The sequence below is a fragment of the Myotis davidii genome, unplaced genomic scaffold (assembly GCF_000327345.1).
Source record: "Myotis davidii unplaced genomic scaffold, ASM32734v1 scaffold120, whole genome shotgun sequence".
NCBI lineage: Eukaryota > Metazoa > Chordata > Mammalia > Chiroptera > Vespertilionidae > Myotis > Myotis davidii.
Window position 1 is genome coordinate 796,831 of NW_006294778.1, and position 22,146 is coordinate 818,976.

General features: G+C 53.9%; 1 protein-coding gene across 3 annotated transcripts in view; it reads left to right on the forward strand.

Annotated features, from left to right (window-relative positions):
• Positions 1–22,146, forward strand: part of LARGE (like-glycosyltransferase) — a 442,315-nt gene that overhangs the window by 410,466 nt on the left and 9,703 nt on the right. For 2 of the 3 annotated variants that reach the window (XM_015567588.1, XM_006769319.2), the window contains exons 11-12: positions 12,138–12,301; positions 17,641–17,919. In XM_015567588.1, coding sequence (XP_015423074.1) covers positions 12,138–12,301; positions 17,641–17,919 — 443 coding nt within the window. The remainder of the gene's footprint in view (positions 1–12,137; positions 12,302–17,640; positions 17,920–22,146) is intronic. The other variant, XM_006769320.2, reaches the window with a different exon arrangement.

Here is a 22,146-nt window from a genome sequence, read left to right on the forward strand (position 1 = left end):
AGGCACTTTTGAGAACATTGGCTTTGTAGTATAACTTGATGGCTGGTACTCTGATCCCTCCAATTCTGTTCTTCTTTCTCAAGATTGATGCAGCTATTCAGGGTCTTTTTTTATTCCAGATGAATTTTTGGAGAGTTCTAGGTCTATGAAATATGCCGTTGGTATTTTAATGGGGAGTGCATTGAATCTATAAATTACTTTGGGTAGTATGGACATTTTAAATGATGTTGATTCTACCAATCCATGAACACGGTATGTTCTTCCTGGGTTTGGCCTTTTGGTTCTTCCTCCATTTCTCTATGCAAGTCAGTATTTGTCATCCTTGCCAACATTTGAGTGCCCATTCGGCACTGTACTCCAAACGCTAAGTAAAAATGTTCTCCTGCCTCTTTTTTTTTTTTTCCTCCACGGAAGAGGCTCAAATACAAAGCCTTGCAGCATAAAGCCATCGGTTAATCATGGCATCACGGGTTCCCCTGTCGGCCAGTGTCTTAGGAGGCGGGACTTTCTTTATAAATGACTCACTAGCTTTTCCTACCATCAGCCTCCCCTGGGGTCACAGGGTCGTAGGGGTTGGGGGAGAGTACCCCATGGTCCTCAATAAGCACCTGTGAATGCCGGCATCTACCAGGCACCGGGCAAGGCCCTGGGTTGAAATTAGAGGCTCGCCTATTCCTGGTACACGTATCAAGTGCTAGAGACGCCTAGAGCATCGTCCCCCCAGCACTCTGGCCCTTGACACTGCGGGAGCCACACTCACCACCTTTGCGGTTCTGTCTGCATCCATCCCAGGCTCACTCCACCTGCCCGGGGCCTCTGTGCTGGCTGTCCCACTGCCCGGACCCCCTGCCCCTCAGTGTAGGAGCATCTCTGATGGGGCATCTTCAGAAACGTCCCCTGACCCCCCTCAGCCTCCAGGACCCCATTGTCACTCTGTGATGCGCCCTGTCTCCTTTACATCCGAGTATATGCACCATCCACCAGGGATTTGCTTCATGTGTTTGTTTCCTAGTTTTTTTCCCAAACCTAAGACCAGGATAGGGGGCCATGAGATGAGAGACTTTGCCTCTGTGGTGCCCCAAGGGAAGCAGCACGTGGTCACCACTCAGTAAATACTTGTTGGATGAATTGAGTACATACGGGGGAAGCATGACGCGCCAGGTAAAGGCAGAGCAGACGAAGTGGAGAGTTCAGGGAGAACATGCCGGGCGTTGGTGTGAGGGCGTGTGGGAGAGGGGCGAAGGACGGAGCTGACAGAAGGGCCTTGGCTGGGCTCAGCCGTGTAGACTTCACCGAACGGCTTTCATTTGGTCAGATTACAGTTGAGAAAAATGACTCCGTGTGGAGAATGGAATGAAAAGGCCAGGACTGGGGACGGGGAGACCACTTAGAGACAATTGCCGCTTCCCAGGCGAAACGATGACGTGGGGCTGAGACCGAGGCCGGAGGCGTGGGGACAGAGAGCACAGACGAGTTGCTTTGTGGGCTCTAAGGACAGGGCAACAGGGGCATCTGGCACTCACAGCAGGTCCCTGTGCCCTGCTGCATCCAGGCTCCTCCGAGAGCGGCCCTCGGGGCAGGGCGGGGCAGGAGAGGGTCTGCGACCTCGCACCCTGGAAGCGCATCTGTAGGGCGCCCACCTCCTGGTCCTTAGCAGTGTCAAGTGTTATGTGCAAACAAACACAACCGGAGGGAAAGGGCATGATCTTGGATCCGGCCCAAAGCGGATGCTCCCAGCTCCGGGGAAAGAGGTCGTTAGCGCCCTGACAAGTGCACAGATGGTGGTAGTCGCGAGTGAATGAAGTCCGGAACCTCTTCCTGGGCCTACAGATCGCAGATGAGAAAGGGCTCCAGCGCATTGTCTCAAGGCTCATTCAGCCACTGGACATAGAGTCGTTCAAACAATCCCAACCTCCGGGCTAGGGATGCAGGGGGAGCATCGCAGACCAAGCCTGGCTCTCCCAGTGCGGGTCCAATGAGGGATGCAGACAAGCGGGAGTTGTGATCCAGTGCAATGAGTGCCCGGATGGCGGTGGTGCTTTGAGAGCACATGACAAGGGCTTTGGATGCAGTAGGAGAGAAGGTGCCTCAGGGAGGACTTCCTGGAGGAGGTGAGATTTGAGGGATGAATAAGGAGGTGTAGAAAGTGGACTCAGTGTGAAGGAGGGCGGAAGTGAGCAGAGGTGAACAGGACCACCATGGCACATTCAGATTCGAATGAAGGCAAGGTGAGAACATAAAGGGCTGCATGACTTTGGTTTTTGCATTATTATAATTTCCTCTAGAGGGAGGTGATGATGGTGATGAGAGAGTAAGCATGCTAGTCATCCCAGATCCCATATTTAATAGTCACATGACCTCAGAGCCAGCACATGAATGCTCTGGGCCTCACGTTTACCATCTGAGAAATGGGCACAGGGGTGCCTTTGTCGTAGTGTTTCACGGATAATCTATGTTAAATGGCCAAGAAAGAAGGACTCAGCACCAGGAACACCATGTTCATTGTTTGTTGATTTGTTTTTACAAACCACAGTGCCCAACCATCTGATGACAGTCTGTCGTGCCTCAGATGGATTCAGGTTATATTAACCTCTCCGCAGAAGGCCTGGCGGGGAGAGGAACCTGCAGGGTCACTCAGAACCCTGTCTCTACAGCACCTGAGGGCTGTCACATCTGCTCTGGGTCAGACAGTCCCCGAAAGGTTTCCTGCCAATGAGGGGCCTGCGGTAGGAAGGAGAGGCCACCTGGTTGGCCTCGCTGCCAACAGAATGAGTAATTTCAGGAAATCAGGGGCTTTGCTCTTCCGTGTGGCGCTCAGAGTGTTCGTGTGACTGGGAAGAGATCAGACTCCAACAGTGGTTGGACCGACAGTCGCTAACGGGGCACGGCCACTCCCATCCACCCCGGTGCATCCACTGTCCCCCTCTGGAACCAGTCAGTTCATCTGTGTGATGCAATAAGCATCCAGTAGGCGTAGGTTGTTCTTATTTCTTGAAATCGTCACGGAGGCTAGAATTCTATGCCTTAGCTTTTCTCTCCCTTCACCTCAGCAACCCGGCCCCTAAAGCATTGCCAAGAAAGCCCAGGACTCCACAGCACACAGCTGAATAGTCACGGAAACTCTCCACCCCCTAATCCAGGCAAAAATCCCTCAACACCATCCCTAACAGGCGTGCATCTGGCTTCTGCTGGAATCCTCCCAAAGACGGGGAGCTCACCACCTCCAACAGCTGCCTCCCCTGCTGGAGGCTCCAGGTACCACACCAGCCTTTCCTTTGTTGAGCTGAAACCTTCCCTTCCGCAGGGAGTTCATTACTCTGAGCCTGTCCTCCGGGGCAAGTAAGGACACCCCCTGCTGCCCCTGAGAGCCTGGCAGACAGCGTCGCATGTTTCCATACAGCGTGTCTCCCTGAGCCCCGTATTTATAGAGTGAAGCTTTCTCAGCAGCAACGCCTGCCACCCCTAAGGGGTTGCTCCAGCTAAAAGGAAGCTCGCCCGTTTAAATGCAAAGCCTTAAAATATATAGGTTTGAACCATTTTGGGTGGGAATCTTGCTAAAGCACATGCCCTTCCTTTGGCCACCAAATTATATGGAACTCCATGTGCAATGGCCGCGCCGGTGGCACTGAGCAGGCTGAGGGGGCGGGAGCCGGCCCAAGGGGGAAAGATGCTGCTTTTCCTGGCAGGAAATGGCCTCGCGCTGCGTGCTGCTGGTTCTGCACATTCCTTCCTGACAGCTGTCATTTTCACTCTGTCAGCCCGGAGCAGCCCTTCTGCGCGCCCCTCCCCACCCCGCCCTCCCCCGCCAGCCAAGAAAAGAGAAGCCGGGGTATTGAAGTCAGAAAGGCCAACGGGAAAGAATTAGCCACTGCTGCATTCAAAGTTAAGTGATCAAACAGCAAATATCCAAAAAGTGCAAAGAAGAAGAAGAAAAAACCACAGAGATTGGGCACCAGTGAGTGCCTGCATTTATATGGAATTGCAAGTCCATCGGCAGTGAACACAGACTTCCAGCTCCCTCATCCCGTGTCCGCGGCAGACGTCACTAATGAATGGCCCCACGCGTTTTCTCTGTCCAAACCCCAGTGTCCTAGCCAAGCAGCCCTCCAGGGACCCAGTGCCAGTCTCCAAATAGTAACACCGGGGATGCGGGAGCCTGTGGGCAGCCCTGCCCCCGGCGTGAGCCCCTCTGGTCCCCATGCACTGGGACGCTGCTCTGTGCCCTGCCCAGACCTGCCTCCTGCACGCCCCCCACTGGGGATCAAACCCGCATGTGCCCTTGACCAGAACCGAACCCAGGACCCTTCAGTCCGCAGGCCAACGCTCTATCCACTGAGCCAAACCAGCTAAGGCTTCTCTGTGTCTGCTGGCCTTTGACAATGGAGATTTCCTGCAGAGCAAGAGAAAGGGAAGTGCAACTCTAATCTCCACCACCTTCCAGGGAGGTGGGTGTTAGTCACACTTGACAGATAAGGAAACCAAAGCTCACTGGAGAGGAGTTACTTGCCCAGGGTCACGCAACGCCTCTGTGGTGGCGCCACGATTCGAAACCAGGCCGACCTAACTCTAAGCCACAAACCAGGGACCTGCTTCGTAAGTGGGTGTCGCTCCACGTTTACAACGAACAGAATCACTACAACTCATTCCCTCATTCTCCTCGTCGTGTTTACTTATATAATCACGCTGACTCCCACAAGTTGCTGTTGTCTCCATTTTATGGAGGAGGACGTGGGAGCTCAGAGAATTGAAATCGTGGAACGGGCTGGTGGTGGTCCCGGGACTGGTATTAACCTTGACCCACAGCCGCGTGGCCTTTCTGTAAGTAAACAAAACACTCCCTGACCTAAAATTGCAGTTCCCGCCCCTCCCCCAGCTTCTTCATTGTTCTCCGTGGCCCTCGTCCCCTATCAGGGTGTCATATTCTTGATGAATTTGTTTTGTTGATCACATCCCCCCCTCCCCACGTGAATGAAAGCTCTGTGACTACGTGGATTTTTAGCCGCTTTTATTCATCAGTATGTTTTCATGCCTCCGAAAGACTGCCTGGCTCCTGGTGTGTGCTCAGCAGATCTTGTTCAACAAATGAACTATTACAAGTCCTTTTCTCGAAGCATCTGGGGTGCGAGAGGAAGTTCCCTACAGCCACGATCAGAAAACCCGGCCCCGGGACTAGATCTGTGGCACCGGGCACCACTTTCACCTTCTACAAGCCTCAGTTTCTCCGCCTGTAAAATGGTCACAAATAAACCCAGGCCAGGCGATTGGAGGGTTGAAGGGGTTAAGGCAGTGGTCGGCAAACTGCGGCTCGTGAGCCACATGCGGCTCTTTGGCCTCTTGAGTGTGGCTCTTCCATAAAATACCACATCGGGCGCGCTCGTACAGTGCAATTGAAACTTCATGGCCCCTGTGCAGAAGTTGATATTTTGTGGAAGAGCCACATTCAAGGGGCCAAAGAGCCACATGTGGCTCGCGAGCTGCAGTTTGCCAACCACTGGTAAGATATGCAAAGTGCTGCCAGCCAGAGGCGGTAGGTTGGCCAGGAAGCTTGTCCCAGACCTAAGGTATGCAAAGTGCTGCCAGCCATGGGCGGTAGGTTGGCCAGGAAGCTTGTCCCAGACCTGCCCTTCCACCTGCTCCGAGGTCCCTGCTCATCTCTGAGAGGAGGGCTCTGACTCACCTCCCTCAGCCGCCAGGGTGCCGGGCTACCTGTGGGGCCCCGTTCCCCAACACCAAGCCCACTAAGGAGAAAAGACAACGGCATCGCCATGGCTCAATTAGGAGTTAAAAATAAGACACATACAAACAGATTCCATAAACACTTCCCGGCACCACCGTGCAAGGCCGTGCCAGGAAACAGATGGCTCTGTGGAAACAGCTGTATCCCAGAGAAACCCCAGGGAAAAGCCAGAATGCATTATCGCGCTCATGGGTGAGCCGCGTGGCGCCAGCTCTTTCATCACGCCGTGGGCATCAGAGCCCGGTGGACAGCGCCCAGAGCCCTACCACAGCTGCTGCCCAGGCCGGCCTCCAATGACCTTCCGGGCTTGTTCATTCCAGAGCCTGAAGGACCCCAGCGCTTGCCGGGAGGCTTCAGGGTGGGGTGCAGGAGGAGCCGTCGGGGCAAGCTTTTCAGTGGATATGCCTGCACCCCCTGCACGCCATCGTGGCCTGTCTGCTTTGTTCTGTCCAGCTCCAGCTTGCACACCTCTCTTCCACACCCCAAGGCTCCAGTTGTAATAGTCCTCCCGTGCAGGGCTCCCTCCTGGGCCTTTCCTGCAGCCACCTGCTCTCCCTCCCTTTGGCCGGGTCTCCCTCCTCTTACCAGCTCCTTATGCAGAATGCAGGGGGGCAGCTCTGGAGCAAAACCCACATAAAATCTTAGGAACAGTAACTGTGGGATTTTGGGCCATTTGCTTAAACTCTCTATGCCTTGGTTTTCCCATCTGTAAAATGGGAATCATAGTCTATCAGATAGGCTTCATGAGGACCCAAGAAGCTAAGTCAGGAGCTAGATCAGTGGCACATAACACAGGCCCCTCCCCAACCCCCGCTCCCAAATTAAGTTTTGTTCGTGTTATAAACACCCAGTATTATAATTACCAACTTGCTTATTTGTTCCCCCTCCCAGACATTATGAACAACTTAAGTACAGAAACTGGGGTTCCTTCCGCATTCTTAGCACAGGGCTTGGCATAAAGTAAGGGCCTATGAATTGTGTGTGAAGTTCACATTAATACTGATACTTGGGACCGGATGGAGGCCAGGCCTTCTCCTTCTTTATTTCCTCAGAGCCTAGGTCAGAGCTGGGCGGAATCTCTCTGAGCCTTTGCTGAACAGACCTGAACCCGTGCCTCTCCTCTGCACAAAAGCATAAATCTGGCCCCTGGTAAAAAATGTTTGGGTTCCTGGAACTTGGTTGATTAATGCACACAGCAGGCAGTCAGCGAGCCTGTAATCTTTCTCTACCTGCATGGCTCTTTAAAATGTACCCGCTTCGTGGAAACCACAGGAGAGAGCCTGAAGCAGGCTTCAGAGGATGAGAGTCAGAGCCCCAGCCGCTCTGAGCAAACCCCTGGTGCTTCGACTTCCTTCTCCGCCGACTGAGGGCACCAGGGCAACCCTGCCTGCCTCCTGCAGATCCAGGGAAGAGCAGATGACGTCACAGGTGTCCAGGCCACTGAAAAGGGAAAGTCGGTGGAACCTATAAAACAGCACTATTGAGGGTTGTTTTGCCCACCAGATGTTTCCAGCGATTGTTCTCAGGCATCAGAAGGAGAGGCGTCAACAAGAAATGGGTGGCTTCAGGGGGACTCTTTACTTGGTCCGTTGTGTTCTGCCCCCATTGCTTACTGTCTAGAAGAGTTCAGCTGGGAGTGTTAGTTAAGGTAACATGAACAATTCTAAAATGGGCTCTGCATGTGAGAAACCTTTGACTCAGAGAAAGTACGAATGGGTGTTTCTGATTGGCAGGTGGTTTTTCTCCAGGATCCCAGACTCCTTCCATCTTGTGGCTCTGACTTCCATGGAGCCTTGGACGTTCTTGCTCTGGCTGACAGTGAGGACTGTGCATGAGACAGCCCTGAATGCGGTGCCTGTGGCAACCAGAACCTGCCCACGTACTGCTGACCAGAGCTTGGCCCAAAACTGCAGGAAGGTCAGAAACACAGGCCGTGCCCCCAGGAAGAGAGGAGAATGTGAATATTGGTGAGCATGGCAGGTCCCTGCTTCTGCAGGGGATACATGCATTCATTCCTCTCCAGTCATAGAACCATCTAGCTAGCATTAAAACTAGAAAAGCCGCCAAAACCGGTTTGGCTCAGTGAATAGAGCGTTGGCTTTCGGACTGAAAAGTCCCAGGGTCAATTTCGGAAACTAGAAAAGCCCTAGAGATTACCAAGGCGCAGTAGTGACTTGATTACGTTCAAGAACTTGGAGGACATACACCTGGAGGAAATATCTCAGCCACTCAGTTCACCCATCATGTGACCTTGAACAAGTGGCTAAACCTTTCAGGTGATGAATGTCTTCACATATAAGGCAGGACTGACCGTGGTCCCTCATGCATGGAGGCTGTGTGAGTATTAATCTCTCTCTGTGGTTTTTCCAACTTGGAACAAAAGTCCTTTTGGCCAGAGCCCAGGACACACTTCCAAATCCTCTGAACCCTCAGCCGTGAGTCCTGGCAGCTCAGAGGTCAGTCTAGGCCACCGTCCTTCAGGATGGGAAGGAATAAAGGCAAACTGCTTAAAGGGCATTTTCCCTGGAGCCAAATCTCCTTTTTGCCTCAGCTGACTGCTCAAAGAAGCAATTTAGCAAATGCATTTTATCTCAGGAGAATCTGTCTTTTGTTTCTATGACTGGCTTGTCAGGAGCCCCGGCCTCCCGCTCCCTCCGTGGAGCGTGGAGCGTCTGAGTGGAGTATGAAGTGTGGAAGCATTCAGGTCCTGCTAATGAAAGCCCACCCCCCGGCTCAGCATCCCCCTGGAGAAATGACTAGACGAACCCTGGCTGAAAAGGAGCCCGTTTTTAGGTTTTTAGCGTCTTCGTCTTCCCCTTGGATAACATCAGCCATGCAGTCGGCAATAAGCAGCCCTAGATTAGAATTTGAAAGGGTACATAATGGAATCATGATAACATTGCTCAGGTCTGTGCAGCACTCTTCAGTTTGCAAAGCACTTCTACATGCGTTTGCTCATTTGAGAAAATTGCAGGGAATTAGTTAAATCCTGAAAAGTAGAAAGAGGCCAATAAAGTTCACCTGCGAATCCACCCCTCAGACGAAAGCTTTGTTAACACGGTGACGGATTCCATTCCCTTTGGTCTGTTTTCTGTGTGTGTGTGTGTGTGTGTGTGTGTGTGTGTGTGTATGGCGGTTGTCTGGCTCTTTGCTGTATGGGACATGCCGAGTGTGCATTGCTATGGCCTGCTTTGTTCCCCGAGCACTGAATCTTCCACCAGCTCATTTGGCCCTCGCGTCCATCCCCCAAAGCTAAGTCATCGTGTTGTGAAAAGGCCCACAGTTTGCGAAGACCGGATTCTGGAGCCAGACGGCCTCTCTCTAGCTGTGTCACTGGCCAATGACCGAAACCTTCTGAGCCCGTTTGCTCCTGCTGTAACACAGAGACGTGTGCTGACCGGGCCCATTAATAAAGCCAGGCACCTGGAAACACTTGGCACTGCACCTGGCGCACAGTAGGTGCTTAGTCCATATTAGCTAAGCAGAGCTGCCATTCGCCGTGTTGGTAATAAGTACAGTAGAGCTCAGGGGAGGTATCTGGGGGGTCCAGAATCCTGGAGAGTCTGACATTGTAGGTATGACTGCACCCCTGCTGTGCTTCCCACAGACCCAGTGTGGTTGTAGACAAGAGTATCACCTAGACCAGTGATGGCGAACCTATGACACTCATTTTTTTTGGTTGAGTTCTCTTTGTTAAATGGCATTTAAATATATAAAATAAATATCAAAAATATAAGACTTTGTTTTACTATGGTTGCAAATATGAAAAAAATTTCCATATGTGACACGGCACTGGAGTTAAGTTAGGGTTTTTCAAAATGCTGACACACCGAGCTCAAAAGATTCGCTATCACTGTCCTAGACCTACTCCTTAAGCATGGGGTGGCCACAAGGGACCTGGGGCTATAGATGCCACCGAACCACGTTATTGATCCTGTGAAGTTCATAGATGCGGGCTTCTTAGCCCCTGGGATTATGGGTAGACCTCCCCCACCCAGGGCAGGCCGTACTTCAGGTTCTGGTAGCACTTTCATTGGCCACTGTTTCCTTTAGTATTAACATGAGGCGGCTGAGTGTGTCCAATACAGGCTGATTGAGCACACAAGGCACCTAGAGGTCCTAGCTAGGCTCAGGGATTCAGAGGTGAGTGGGGCAGCCCCTGTCTTGAGGAATCCACTGACTGGGTGCTTTTCAGAAAAGGACTCTTGGAGCCATGTTCCTAGGCATGGCATGCCCGCTGACTCAGGGGGGTGTGCCCGTGCATGCACAGAGGGGAGGAGAATGCCCATACACACATGCATTCCTCGTGTCCTGGCTCCTCGTGTTTCTTTCTCGTGTGGTGAGTCTTCTTTTGATCTTCATCAAGAAAGTTGTCAGCAAGGATGTGGGTCGAATCCTGCAGCTCAGAACGGGTCCCTCGGCTCATGGGGTCGTAGCTGGAGCAGGAATTCCCGTGTCCTGGTCGCACGCCATTAGTAGAGCTGCAGCCTTCAGGTAGGCCAGGGCATGGGATGGAACTCGAAGAGCTAAAGAGCATCCCGATTGCATCCTCTGAGCCATTAGAAAGTCCGATAGCTGAGACTGTCGTATGTCCCTGGACCTCAGTGAGCCCCGGACTTTGGAGGACATATGGGTGCCCCTGGCATTGGACACAGCCTTCTGAAGAATGCTACACGCACTGACTGGGCCGAGGCCCGAGAGGCCACCATCCCCTGCTATGCGGGACGGGCTCACATCACGAAAGGCCCCTCACTAAGTGCCAGTGCCCCCCCTGGCAGTTGTCTATTGCCCCGACCTGTAAAACCTCGGTGGTGTATGGGAGGTGTTTACTGAGGCAGCTCTGCTGATCGGGGCTGGGCTCGCTCCCTCACTTGGGGCCATTGGGGAGACTGTGGCTCACCCTCGGGCTGGCTGGCCCAGGACCTCCTCACGGCAGGGGTGGAGGTGCATAACCGTGGACTCCCCTTGAGGCCCCCCTCAGGACTGGGCAGCATGGCTTCCCCGCCATTCGACCATCCGCCAAAGCAAGTCACAAGTGCAGCCCAGGTCCAGGTGTGAGGGAAGTGGTGATGCTGGGAGTCATGTGACAGCGGGGAGCGTGAGAGGAGAGGGAGAACTGCTCAGTGAGTGGAATCCTCCGCATAACGTCATCCATCAAGCGATGGTCTCAACCGGCACTAGGTTTTACAGGAGCGAGTTAGCATATTTTCTTGTTGACAACTACACTATGTATTGGTTTGGAGATTTTATGTTTCTTCTTGGAAAAGTGCTCCGTTACTTTCAGCCAGGCTAGTCCCTCTAGCCAGGCACATCTTAGTCCGTGTTCAACTACATGTCCTCATGTGATGGACAAGGCTGATGCAACAGAAATAATGTTGGAACCAGCTGTGTGACTTTCACCAAAATCATTCATGTTCAAACATCAGTTTTCAAATACAATGTGCATGTGACAAATCTGTGCGTTCTACATGCACGGTGTGTCGTATCCTCACCAACGTGTACACGCGTGTAATCTTGACACATATGTTTCCCTCAGCCGATGAGCCTCTCTCCCGCCTGTCCCCAGTCCGCTCACTCCGCACCCACACCCACTGGCCCCACGCCGGTCACTGTCAGTGCTCTTTCACTTCCCCTGCACTTCTTTACCTACATGACGGGCACCGTGATGCCTGCCTGGGAGGGTCGAGGTGGGGTTTGCAGGCGACGGGGGTATATCAGCATCTGAGCCAGCAGGTCTGGGGTCCGTGGATCTGCGTCTGCTATGTCTGAGGCTGAGCCCTCAATCCCTGTTGGTGGGTCAGCTTGCTCTCTCGCTAGTTGGGCAGGAAGGAGCAGAGTGGAGCTGGGTGGAGAAGGTCTACAGGCAGGTTCATGAGCGATAGTTTCTGAGGGGGAAAGAGAGGCTGGCGCTGAGGCTCAGACTTAACCTGGATGACTTTGAAGGAAAGGCTTTGGTGTGGTTTTGCTCTCCTGGTGCAAAGACTGGCGTCCGTGGCTCTGGGAGAGAAAGGCATCAGCTCACGCGAAGGTACTGCTCGCTCAGTTCCTCACTCTTCTGTGACAGTTTCCCCCCTCATGTTTGAAAATGTTGCGCTAGATCATCCAGGCAAAGAGTGTTTGCTTATAGGGCGTTTGTGGATGGTTATCCATTGGTCCCTGCTCACCACCATCCTGCTGAGCTCAGAGCGGCCTCCCTTCTCGGAGGCTGAGCTGCCCTTCGTGGTCCCCGTTTTGAAATCAGAGTGACTTGCACTGGAGGGGGGAGGGGGGGGCGGGATGGAAACAGCGATCTTGTCCTGTGTTCGACCGTCAGCGATGTTCAATGTGACAGACTCAGGGGAGGGCTCCCGGCCCCCTGGGGCTTCCCTTCTTGTTGCCACGCCTCTCCCCTGCCTCGCAGCTCCAGAAGCAGCTCTCGGAGCTGGATGAGGATGACCTGTGTTACGAGTTCCGGCGAGAGCGCTTCACCGTCCACCGGACCCACCTGTACTTCCTGCACTACGAGTATGAGCCCGCCGCGGACAACACGGACGTCACCCTGGTCGCGCAGCTCTCCATGGACAGGTAGGGCAGACCGGCCCCCTCCGCACAGCCCTCCCCCGGTCACCTGGAGAAGGAGGGAGGGCCTGCGAGCCGAGGCTATTGGGGCCTGGTATGGTAGGCTTGCGTCCCACCCCCTCTCGGCACGGAAAAGCAAGGGCTCTTGTCTTTTGGTGACGGTGGTGGCTTTGAGGACGGAGGGAAGGGAAACGCATAGACTGGACCCACAGTCACCGCTGGAAAGCAGTTGCTGTTTCGTCTCCTTCCGCATGGATCGATCCACTGAGCCTTTCGCAGGCAGGACCGATGTGGCTCCCACGCTTAGTGGCCCACAGTCTGATGCCCTGGTTCTCGGCTTTGGCTGGGGACAGTCTGCATCATCCGGGGAGCTTTTAAGACAAATTCATGCCCAGGCTCCATTGCAGGCCAGTGAGGTAGGACTGTGTTCTAAGTTTGTGATGTGCAGCCAGAGTCGAGAACAGGGGGCTAGTGTATAAGCAGCAACGAACAGCTACGTGAAGCTGTGGTGCTTTGAAGGACCCGGGAGAGAGAATAACAGTGTCAGGTGAGGGGCCTTCTGCAGGAGGTATGGTCAGGGGGAGCCTTTCTAAGGGAGGACATTTCTGCAGAGACCTGGAGAATGAGAAAAGGAGGCAGGCGTAGGAGTTGCTGAGAAAGCGGATGGAATAGCAGGTGCGAAAGCCCCGTGGTGGGAAGGGCCTTGCACAGCCTGATAGAGAATGAGTGCAGCTGCCGCAGGGCAGGCCCCTGGGAGGGGAGGGCCTGAGATGGAGGCGATAGAACTTGGAAGCTCATAAAACACTGGGACTTTATTCTAAATGTGTTGAGAAGTTATTTAAGATTTGTGCACAAAGTTGTTAGATCTAACTTGAGGTTTTTTTTGAGACCATCTCTCTGGCTGCCAGGAGGTGAGTGGTTTCAAGGCCCCGAGGCCACTCCCTCAGGGCCCCACTTTTCTATTCCTGGCTGTCCTGGGGCCCCCCCCACCACTGCTCACCAACTTCCTCGGTGATTTACTCGTGGCCCATAGTGGCTGCCCTTGCCCCAGCTTCCTGCATGTCATCCCTCCTCAGCTCCCACAATCAGGAAAGCAGTTCGGCTCATTCTGTCCCCGTGCCCCCTCAGCGATGCCTGTCCGGCCTGTGGATGCGATTCCATGGGCCCTTCTCAGGAGTCAATGAGTTCATTCCTGTAAAGTGCTGAGAACAGGGCCTGGCACGCTTACGTGTTCGATAAATGTCAGCTGTTATTAGTCACGAGTGATGGAAGAACGCGCAAAGGGAAGAGCCAGCGCTCGGGCAGGAAAGGTACCCAAGTCGTCCGAGGGTTCTGGGGAGTGGGCGGGCCTTGAATCTGTGCATCTGAGAGTGATTCGGGCTGAATGAGGCGGAAAGATCCAAGAGGAAGCCGATTCCTTGCTTTCTGATTCTTACTGCGTGTTAGCAATGACTACTCGCAGCACTAAACAGCTTCTTTGGCTTGCGGTTCTGTGGCTTGTGGTTTCCTGGAGATTCACCAGCCTCCAGGACCCCGTGCGCAAGCACAGAGGACTTGCCGACCTTCACAGGCAACAGGCAAAGACAACATGAGACAAAGGGGAACATGAAAAGCACAGAGACTCTAGCACCAGATCTACCGGCCTTTACCGCTGTGTGATCTCAAACACTGATCCAGAGGCCTTCCCTTCAGACCCATGATCCCCCTAATGCGTTGTGACAAGTACTGCCATCCTGAGACACCTCAGAGACCCCGGGAACCCCACGCCCCAAGGAGAGACACTTAGCAGGACATAAGCAAAAGTTTCCACTCAGTGCCACAGCCGGTGAGGAGGTACAATTCCCCTTCCCCTCCATGCTGTATAGCGGTTATGATGCAGCCGCTGGCTGGTGCCCATTGGATCAATTTTTAATTTAGGAAGCATTTCAGATGTCTGTAAACCTTCGAGTCAGATGTAGGCCCTGCGTGAATGCCACAGGGACCTGGGGGCTGCCGGCTCCGGCTCCCTCCAGCAGTCCCTTCAGGAAGAGTGAAGGCCCTCTGGCGCTGGCAGGTCTGCTCCAGGGACCTCCCTCCCATCCTGGAGGCCCACAGGACCGATGAGGACAGAGGGATCCCATCCTGATCCAGCATCCTGGCCACCAGGAGGCACCTTCTCTCTCCTGTCCCTTGGACAACGTTGGTGAAGAACTGATGTTCTCTCTCCTCCTCTGATTTCGGTCTCTGGAGAGAGGCCCCTGGAGGAGAGAGAACATTAGCTGAGCTAGCAGAGCTGTGTGGCTCCGAAGGGCCAGGTGACACAGCATCACGCGGGAGCTTGTTGGACATACAGATTCTGGGGGCCTGGGAATGTGCTATAAGAGGCCCCCTCCCACGTGATCCTAAGCAGCTGACAGATGAAAAGCACCAGTTGGAGAGCACGAGGTAATTCTTCAGTACCAGCCAGACAGAGTGAGCTGCTCCTGGGCAGGGCTTCCTCGCATGGAAAACCCAGACACAGAGTCAAAAACCGAGCCAGTGGGCGAATCCACTGCAGAAGCTGGCGGGCCTCTTCACGCCCAGGCATGCCTCCCACCTCCACCTCCTTCCAGCAGCTCTTCTGTCCTCAGGTTAGAAGTGACCCTTGCCCTTGACTCCCCAGATTTCAAAGGATGTGCAGAGTCCTCCCTTTTGCAGCAGATGACACTGGGGTGCAGGTGGGGTCATGCAAACCCCCAGATTGGCAGAGTGCAGCGGGGGCCAAATGCACCCGTCAGAGATCAGGTTTCGTGGAGAATGTCGTGCCTCCCATACCCGGCTCCGGCCAATTCGATTAGCAAGTGTCACAACGTGTGAGAAACGGGGGGCATCTTACCCTGTGAATATCTTAATCCTCCAAAGAGCAAGCAGAAGCAAATCCCGCAGAAAGAGAGGACACTCGGAAAACCGTGGGCACAGGACAAGGGTGCCTGCTTTCTTTTGTTTAGAAGCATAGAAATGCAAATGCATGGAATCTATTTCCTGGTAATTGTCCAACTGAAGTGGGCATTCTGACCGGGAGGCCGCTGATTAGGTGCCTCTTGCTGGGTAGGGAAAAAAAGTAGAATAGGTTTTGCTTTTTCCTAACCATGGATTTTGTGTAGCAGACACTTCTACTGCCTTGAAGAAAGAAAAAAAAAAAACACAAAAAACTATCTTTATAGATTTCTCTTCGTTTTCACAGAGCTCTCTCTCTCTGGGCTCTGTTCTTCCCCAGTTCTCCTTGGCTGGTGCCTCTCGGGGAGCCTTGCAAATGGCTGTGGCCCTGGCACAATAAGGGCTCTGAAAAGTAAAGAAGGAAGGCGCATTTTTTAAAAATATATAGTTTTACTAGAGACCCAGTGCACGAAATTTGCACACTGGGGGAGCAGGGGATCCCTCAGCTTGGCCTGCACCCTTTCGCAGTCTGGGACCCCTCTGGGGATGTCCGCCTGCTGGCTTAGGGGAGCAGGCCTAAGCCGGCAGTCAGACATCCCTCTCGTAGTCCGGAACCCCTCGCTCCATGCTGCTCGCTCCTGCTTACCTCTCGGCTCACTGCGGAGACGGGAAAGGCTTCCACCACTACTGCTGTGTTTGCCAGCCATGAGCCCGGCTTCTGGCTGAGCAGTGCTCCCCCATGGAAGTTCACTGACCACCAGGGGACAGCTCCTGAGTTGAACGTCTGCCCCCTGGTGGTCAGTGCACATCATAGTGACTGGTTGTTCTGCCGTTCAGTCGATTTGCATATTAGGCTTTTATTATATAGGATTGATTTCAGAGTGGAAGGGAAAGGGAGATAGAAACATCAATGATGAGAGAGAATCATGGATCCACTGCCTCCTGCACGCCCCCTACTAGGGATCAAGCCCACAACCTGGGCATGTGCCCTTGACCAGAATCGAACCCAGGACCCTTCAGTCCACAGGCTGATGCTCTATCCACTGAACCAGGCACACTTTTGTCCCCCACATTCACGTGGTTTTCCATTCACTTTACCAAACACCCAGTATTGTTTTCTTCTCACCGTCCCCAAGGCCCTGTCCCTGTACCTGTCTACACATGTCTGCTCCAAGCCCAAGAATCAAAGTTGACTTTGTTATTGGTGGAGTGGGGTTCTTGGGGTGCCGCTGGAATAAGAATTTCAGGAGGCCGCCACGGGAGGATGAGATATTGTAGAAAGCTTTATTTCTGTGGAATTGCACCCCTGAGTTCCCCCTCGTCCTGCCGTGGAAGGAGTGTAGCTGTGGTTTCAGCAGGGCTAAGGTCAGAGCCAGTGTCCAGAGCTTCTGCTCCATGTTGGAGCAGTGTCCATTCCAGCATCAGCCTGACTGTTTGTGATCCTGCTGCAGCCCATTAGTCCACTGCATGTGGTGTCCCCATGGCCACATGGTTATGGAGGGAACACGGCAAGTGCAAGGAAACCAGAGCAAAGCCAAAGGAACCAGAGAGCCAAGAGCAAGAAAGTTCCTTTGTGTAGGGGATTATGTGTTCCCGAGCTTTCCCAGACTTGCATTAGCCCCACCCCTTCCAGCCAATGATTTCTGTTCTCAGGTTTGACTGACAGGCACCTTTTCTATGTCACCCCAGCTTCACTGTGGGTGTGCCTCTCTCCCCAGTGATCTGTGGGGAATAGGCCGGTGTTCCCTGGGGAGTGTGAAATTGCATCTTCCTGGTGAAGCTGCCCAAATGGCCGTGCTATAATGTCTGGCCTCCCTCTGCTCCTTTTCTGTTATTAATAACTAGCTAGTTACAGTGGTATCAACTGGACCTCTGGAGCCTCCGTTCCCTCATCAGAAGAATGGGGAGAAGGTGCACAGGGCTGTTGGGAGAATTCTGGAGAGTGTCTGGGGCATGGCAATGAGTCAGATAATTGCAGTTATTATCACTCTTACGTTCACTGCTTGTTTTAACGCTCCGTGTAACTCACGGCCTAGGTTTGGCTCCATCTTTTGTGGCTGGTCACTGCCTCAGGAGCTCAGCAGAGCTCTTTATCTTTCCTGAGAGAGGAGGAGAGGGATAGCAGTTTTGAGCTGGAAGGGAATCCTTAAATCATTTAGCATCATCTTCACCACCCTGTTGAAAAGAAAAGGCGTATTTTGGGATGTGACTTTCTCAGTGTCACTCACTCGATTAGAAGCAGACAAAGACCAGAGCCAGCCAGGCAAGTGGTTTTATGCCCCTCTGGTCAGTAAGGATCTGAGGTTTGGTGATTTGCCCCCCGTTACACCGTGATTTGGGCTCAGGCTGGTTGACCAAGTGCCCGTGGGGGAGGCAGAGCCCCCAGGAGGGCGGGTGGAGGATGCGCGGATGGGGCCGGGTCCCGTGGCTCACCTTCCTGTCTCTCACAGGCTCCAGATGCTGGAGGCCATCTGCAAGCACTGGGAGGGGCCCATCAGCCTGGCCCTCTACCTGTCGGACGCCGAGGCCCAGCAGTTCCTCCGCTACGCGCAGGGCTCCGAGGTGCTCATGAGCCGCCACAACGTGGCCTACCACATCGTGTACAAGGAGGGCCAGTTCTACCCCGTGAACCTGCTGCGCAACGTGGCCATGAAGCACGTGGGCACGCCCTACATGTTCCTGTCTGACATCGACTTCCTGCCCATGTACGGGCTCTATGAGTACCTCAGGTGAGGGCCCGTCTGCCAGGACCACACCCACCCCTGGGCTGCCCCCGGGTCTCCTTTTTCCTGGTGAACAGATTGGAAGGAAGCCCAGTTTGCCTCCTGAGATGTTAGGGGCAGAGCATGGTCTCGAAAGCATCTCTTTTGCCCCCCAGTTTAACGTTCTTTTTTTAGCTCCTGTGGAAACCCCATTCCTCGCCCGGTTTGGAGGTCAGACTTCCTTCATCCAGTCATTCTAGAAAGGTCACAGCCTCATCTGTGGAACAAATCAAAGTGATGCTGGTGGCTAACCCCTCGTGGGGTCCTTGCTGAGAGGCAGGCACTGTTCTGAGTGATTGACACGCAGGGTTTCATCCCCTCCCCCTTCGGTGCCTGCCGTGGGTTCTAACCATCATTATCTTCATCTTCCCAATGGGAGACTGCAGGAGTGAGATGCAGGCTGTTAGTTCGGGGTTCCACACCAGGCAATGCGGGGGCCGGGCTCAGTGCGGGGTGAGGGGTTGCGGGGGGGGGCGGGGGGGAGTCATCTGACTCTGGGCACTGAGCTCACTCACCTCCACAGCTGCCTCTCTGCCTCTCCAGTGAGTCTTCCCCCCTCGCTCCCACATGGAGTGGGGCGGCGGGGGAGGTCAGGCATCCGGGGCTGGAGATACTGAGCTCGTGAAAGGCGTAGATGGCCGTGCGGGGAGCGACATTTATTAGGAATAGCAATCTGAACTGAAGGGACTGTAGAATCCATTCAGCCCTGAAGTCCCCCCATGAGAAAGCTAAACTCACAAGGTGTAGATGGTCAAACATTTGAGTCCTTTATCACTGTCATTTGTCAACGTGAATTATCTCCTCTACCGAGTGAGTGCTTGCCTGGGCCCAGGCTCCATGAGAGGTGTTTGCACATATTAATTACCCGCTGGATCCACACCTCAAGTCCAAAAGGCAGGCGTGGCGAGACCCCCCGCCCTTTACCACTGGAACAGTGAGGCTCGAGGAAGCTAGTCATCCACCCAAGTCCACACAGCGGCTCTAGGACTTGAACCTGCATCCGTCGGCCTCCAGGTCTGCAGGCTGCCCTGTGTGGGTTCCTGTCTGATGCACTGGGGTCCCTGGCTGTCCCAGGTGCAGCCAGAGCTGAGCTCTCACCCTCCCTTCCTCTGTGTATGTATGTGAGTGTCTGTCTGTCTGTCTCTCTCTGCGTCTCTCAGTCTCTCTGCCTTCCTGTCTCTGTCACTCTTAAAAGAGCTTCCAAAAGAGTTGAAACGGTTTGCAGTGAGGCTGGCGTGTGGGTGATGCGGGCGCCCACGCTTGCTCTGGAAGGCAGCGTGTTCTCCGTCCACTCTGCAGCGGGTTTGCTCCCAGGGCTGTCTTGGGGTTCAGAGCTTCAGCCCCGCCCCTTGAGCAGGAGGAGCTCCCTTCCAGCCTCTCCATTAAGAATGGCAGCGTGAGCGACCTCGGGGCAGCATGACCCTCCTTCCGGGAGGACAGGCGGCATCTTCCCAAAGAGCATGCGCCCTGGTCCAGAGCCCTGGGAACCCCAACTCCTGACTCCGGGGGGCACTGGGAATGGGGCTGTGCTGCTGCAGCTGGGCCTGGAATCCCAGTGTGTGGAGTGAGGGCGCCCCCGTGTGGCCAGACAGAGCTGCAGCCCCTGGTTTCTGTGGCTTCTGCTGCTGTTGGGCAGTTTGCAGGAGGACCACTCTGGGGGGGCAGGCAGGGCTCCCAAAGGACCATATGGTGGGAACCAAGAAGAGAGAGGCTTCAGGAACACAGCCCATCCTCCACCCTCTGGGGCTCCACGAAAAGGGGAACCCCACCTTAAAAGCCTGCGTTCTCTAATCTCCCCATCCAAGCACTATTTTATTACTTTGCCTCATGGCATCATGTTTTGAAAGACATCACACGTGAGCTGTGTGTTTGTATGCTGCCTTCCTGTGTTGTGTTGATCAAAGACATTGCTAAACACTAATCGAGACCGTGCTCAATGCGAGGCGCCCAGTGTGCCCACTAAGTAACACTTACTTCACACAGCGTCGCCTGGCGTTGTCATTGGCTGTGGCCACCTGTGGTTCAGGAGTTCTGAAATATTGCCCAGTGCTCCTAAGACTCCACTCCTGTCTTCACGGCCCCCGTCTCAGACAGCTGGTGTCTCTCCACTTTCATTGTGGAGTTATTGTCGGGGGGCAGGGGGGATAGGGGCAGGGGACGGGGCAGGGGAGGAGAGCTGGGCCAAGGGCTTCATAGTTTTGAGAGGAGCTAGAAATGTGGATTTTCATGTTTTCGTTTTTAATGTTGACAACTAATTCTTTAAAAAGGCATCTTGTTGAGCGAGACCAACCTATCTCCAGGCCGAATGGTACCTCCCACCCCCACTCCAGACTACCCCAGGTATGACCTCTGACCTAGAGAATTCCTTGGCAACAGACTTTTGAGAATCGGGAAGGAATGTGATTCTATCGGAGGCCCCACAGAAGCACGCAGTGTCCTTCTCAGAGGAAGATAAACGTGTTGACTTGCCGTTGGTTTAAGGAAAAAGATGCCCATGGAGGGGTATAGATTCGTTTCTGATGCAAACACTGAAAGTGGATGTGCTTCGTGACCGGCCTGGGAGTGTTGGTTTGGGATGAGGTTGAGGATACTGTTAGCTGAGGAGGGCGTGGACCCCAGTGAGGCCTGGGGATGCCCCTAGAGACTGACTTCCCCCGTGTGGGTTTGCAACAAGATGCTCCGCCCAAACACTGTGAGAATATTAATATTAAAATGATAGTTACAATGTATCGAGCGCTGATCATGTGCCAGCAGCCCTGCCAGCTGCTTCGTGTATATTCTCTCTATTCTTCACACCTGCTTGTGAGGTCAGTGTTATCACAGGTGACCAGACGGAGGCCCGGAGAGGTAGACCTGTGTCCAGGAGGCAGCTGGCCTGCCCTCTGTGACAGCTGCCCATGATGGAAGGGGCCAGATCACTCTGAAACCCCAGGATACAGGGCAGGCTCATATGCAGCCCTCTCATTGGACCCCCAAACACTTACATCACCCTTTTGGGGGGCCGACTTGGGCACCAAAAAAAGTTCAGCATCATAGCTCCCTAAGCCGTTGCTTGGCAACCAGCTAATATTATAACAAAAACAAACAAACAGATCCATTGGAAAATAATGAAGGCAGTTAGATGCAGGGACATGGCCACAGAGTTTCACTAAAATCTCTCTCCCGCCCCTTCACCTTTTCTTCTGGAGAAAGCCGTGCCGCTGTTAGTCTTGGTTTCGGAAATGCCGCATGGAATCCGGCGGGGCCGCGGCAGCCCTGCCTTTGAGTTCAGGTTGGGGCACCAGTACCCAATGTGTGACTTGAGGCGGCTTCGTCTCCCCAACCCTCTGTTTACTGGAGTAATAAAGGGGCGAGTAATAGCCCCTGTGGGGGTGTAGCAGGTGCTCATCGGAGTGAGTTTTCTGTCCTTGGGCCTCTCACAGCACTCGGCGTCGAACATCTTTGCCAGGCCCCCACCCCCAACCCAGCCACCGTGAGTGCAGCCCGGCTCACTCCATATCACCATCTCCATTTTCTTTCTTACAAAATGAGAAACTGTATGCTCATGTTCGTTCAAGGAAATATTTAGTAAGCACTTACTGTGCGCCCAGCAGCCACAGTGCTGCGTCCCTCAGACCTGCATTTAATGCTGTGGACTCGTTACTCAGCACCTGCCTGACCTGGACAGGGCCCCCAGCCTCTCTAGCTGTCTCCCTCTGTGAAATGGGGATCATATCACTCCTTCCCTCTGGAGATCCTGGGGAGAGGGAGTGAAATAGCACGTGGAGAGCACCTACCACAGGCCTGGGTGTTCCTCATTCCAGGAATATGCTTCGCAGGTGTGTCTGCGTGGCCGGCTCTAGGCCCTGGGGGTTCCTGCACTCAGGGTTCACGTTCTGGGGGGCGCTCCCGCTGGAAGCGCTGGGCTATTCTTGTCATCAGTACAGACACAGAGAAAGGATCCAGGGGCTCAGATTCCCAGCAGGTGACCCAGCATCATGGGCTCTGGGCAGGAAAGGCCTCGAGGACAGGTGATGGGGCTCTGGCTTGAAGCACCGACAGGCGTAAAGGCAGGAAGTACCCAGGCACGTTTGAGGAATGATCTGGAACAGCAAAGGGATCGCCGGTGGGAAGCCCACGCTGCCCTCCACGGGGCACAGGGCAGGCTTCTCGCCGCCTGCACTCACCGTGCAGAACCCTCATCCTTGTTTGGGA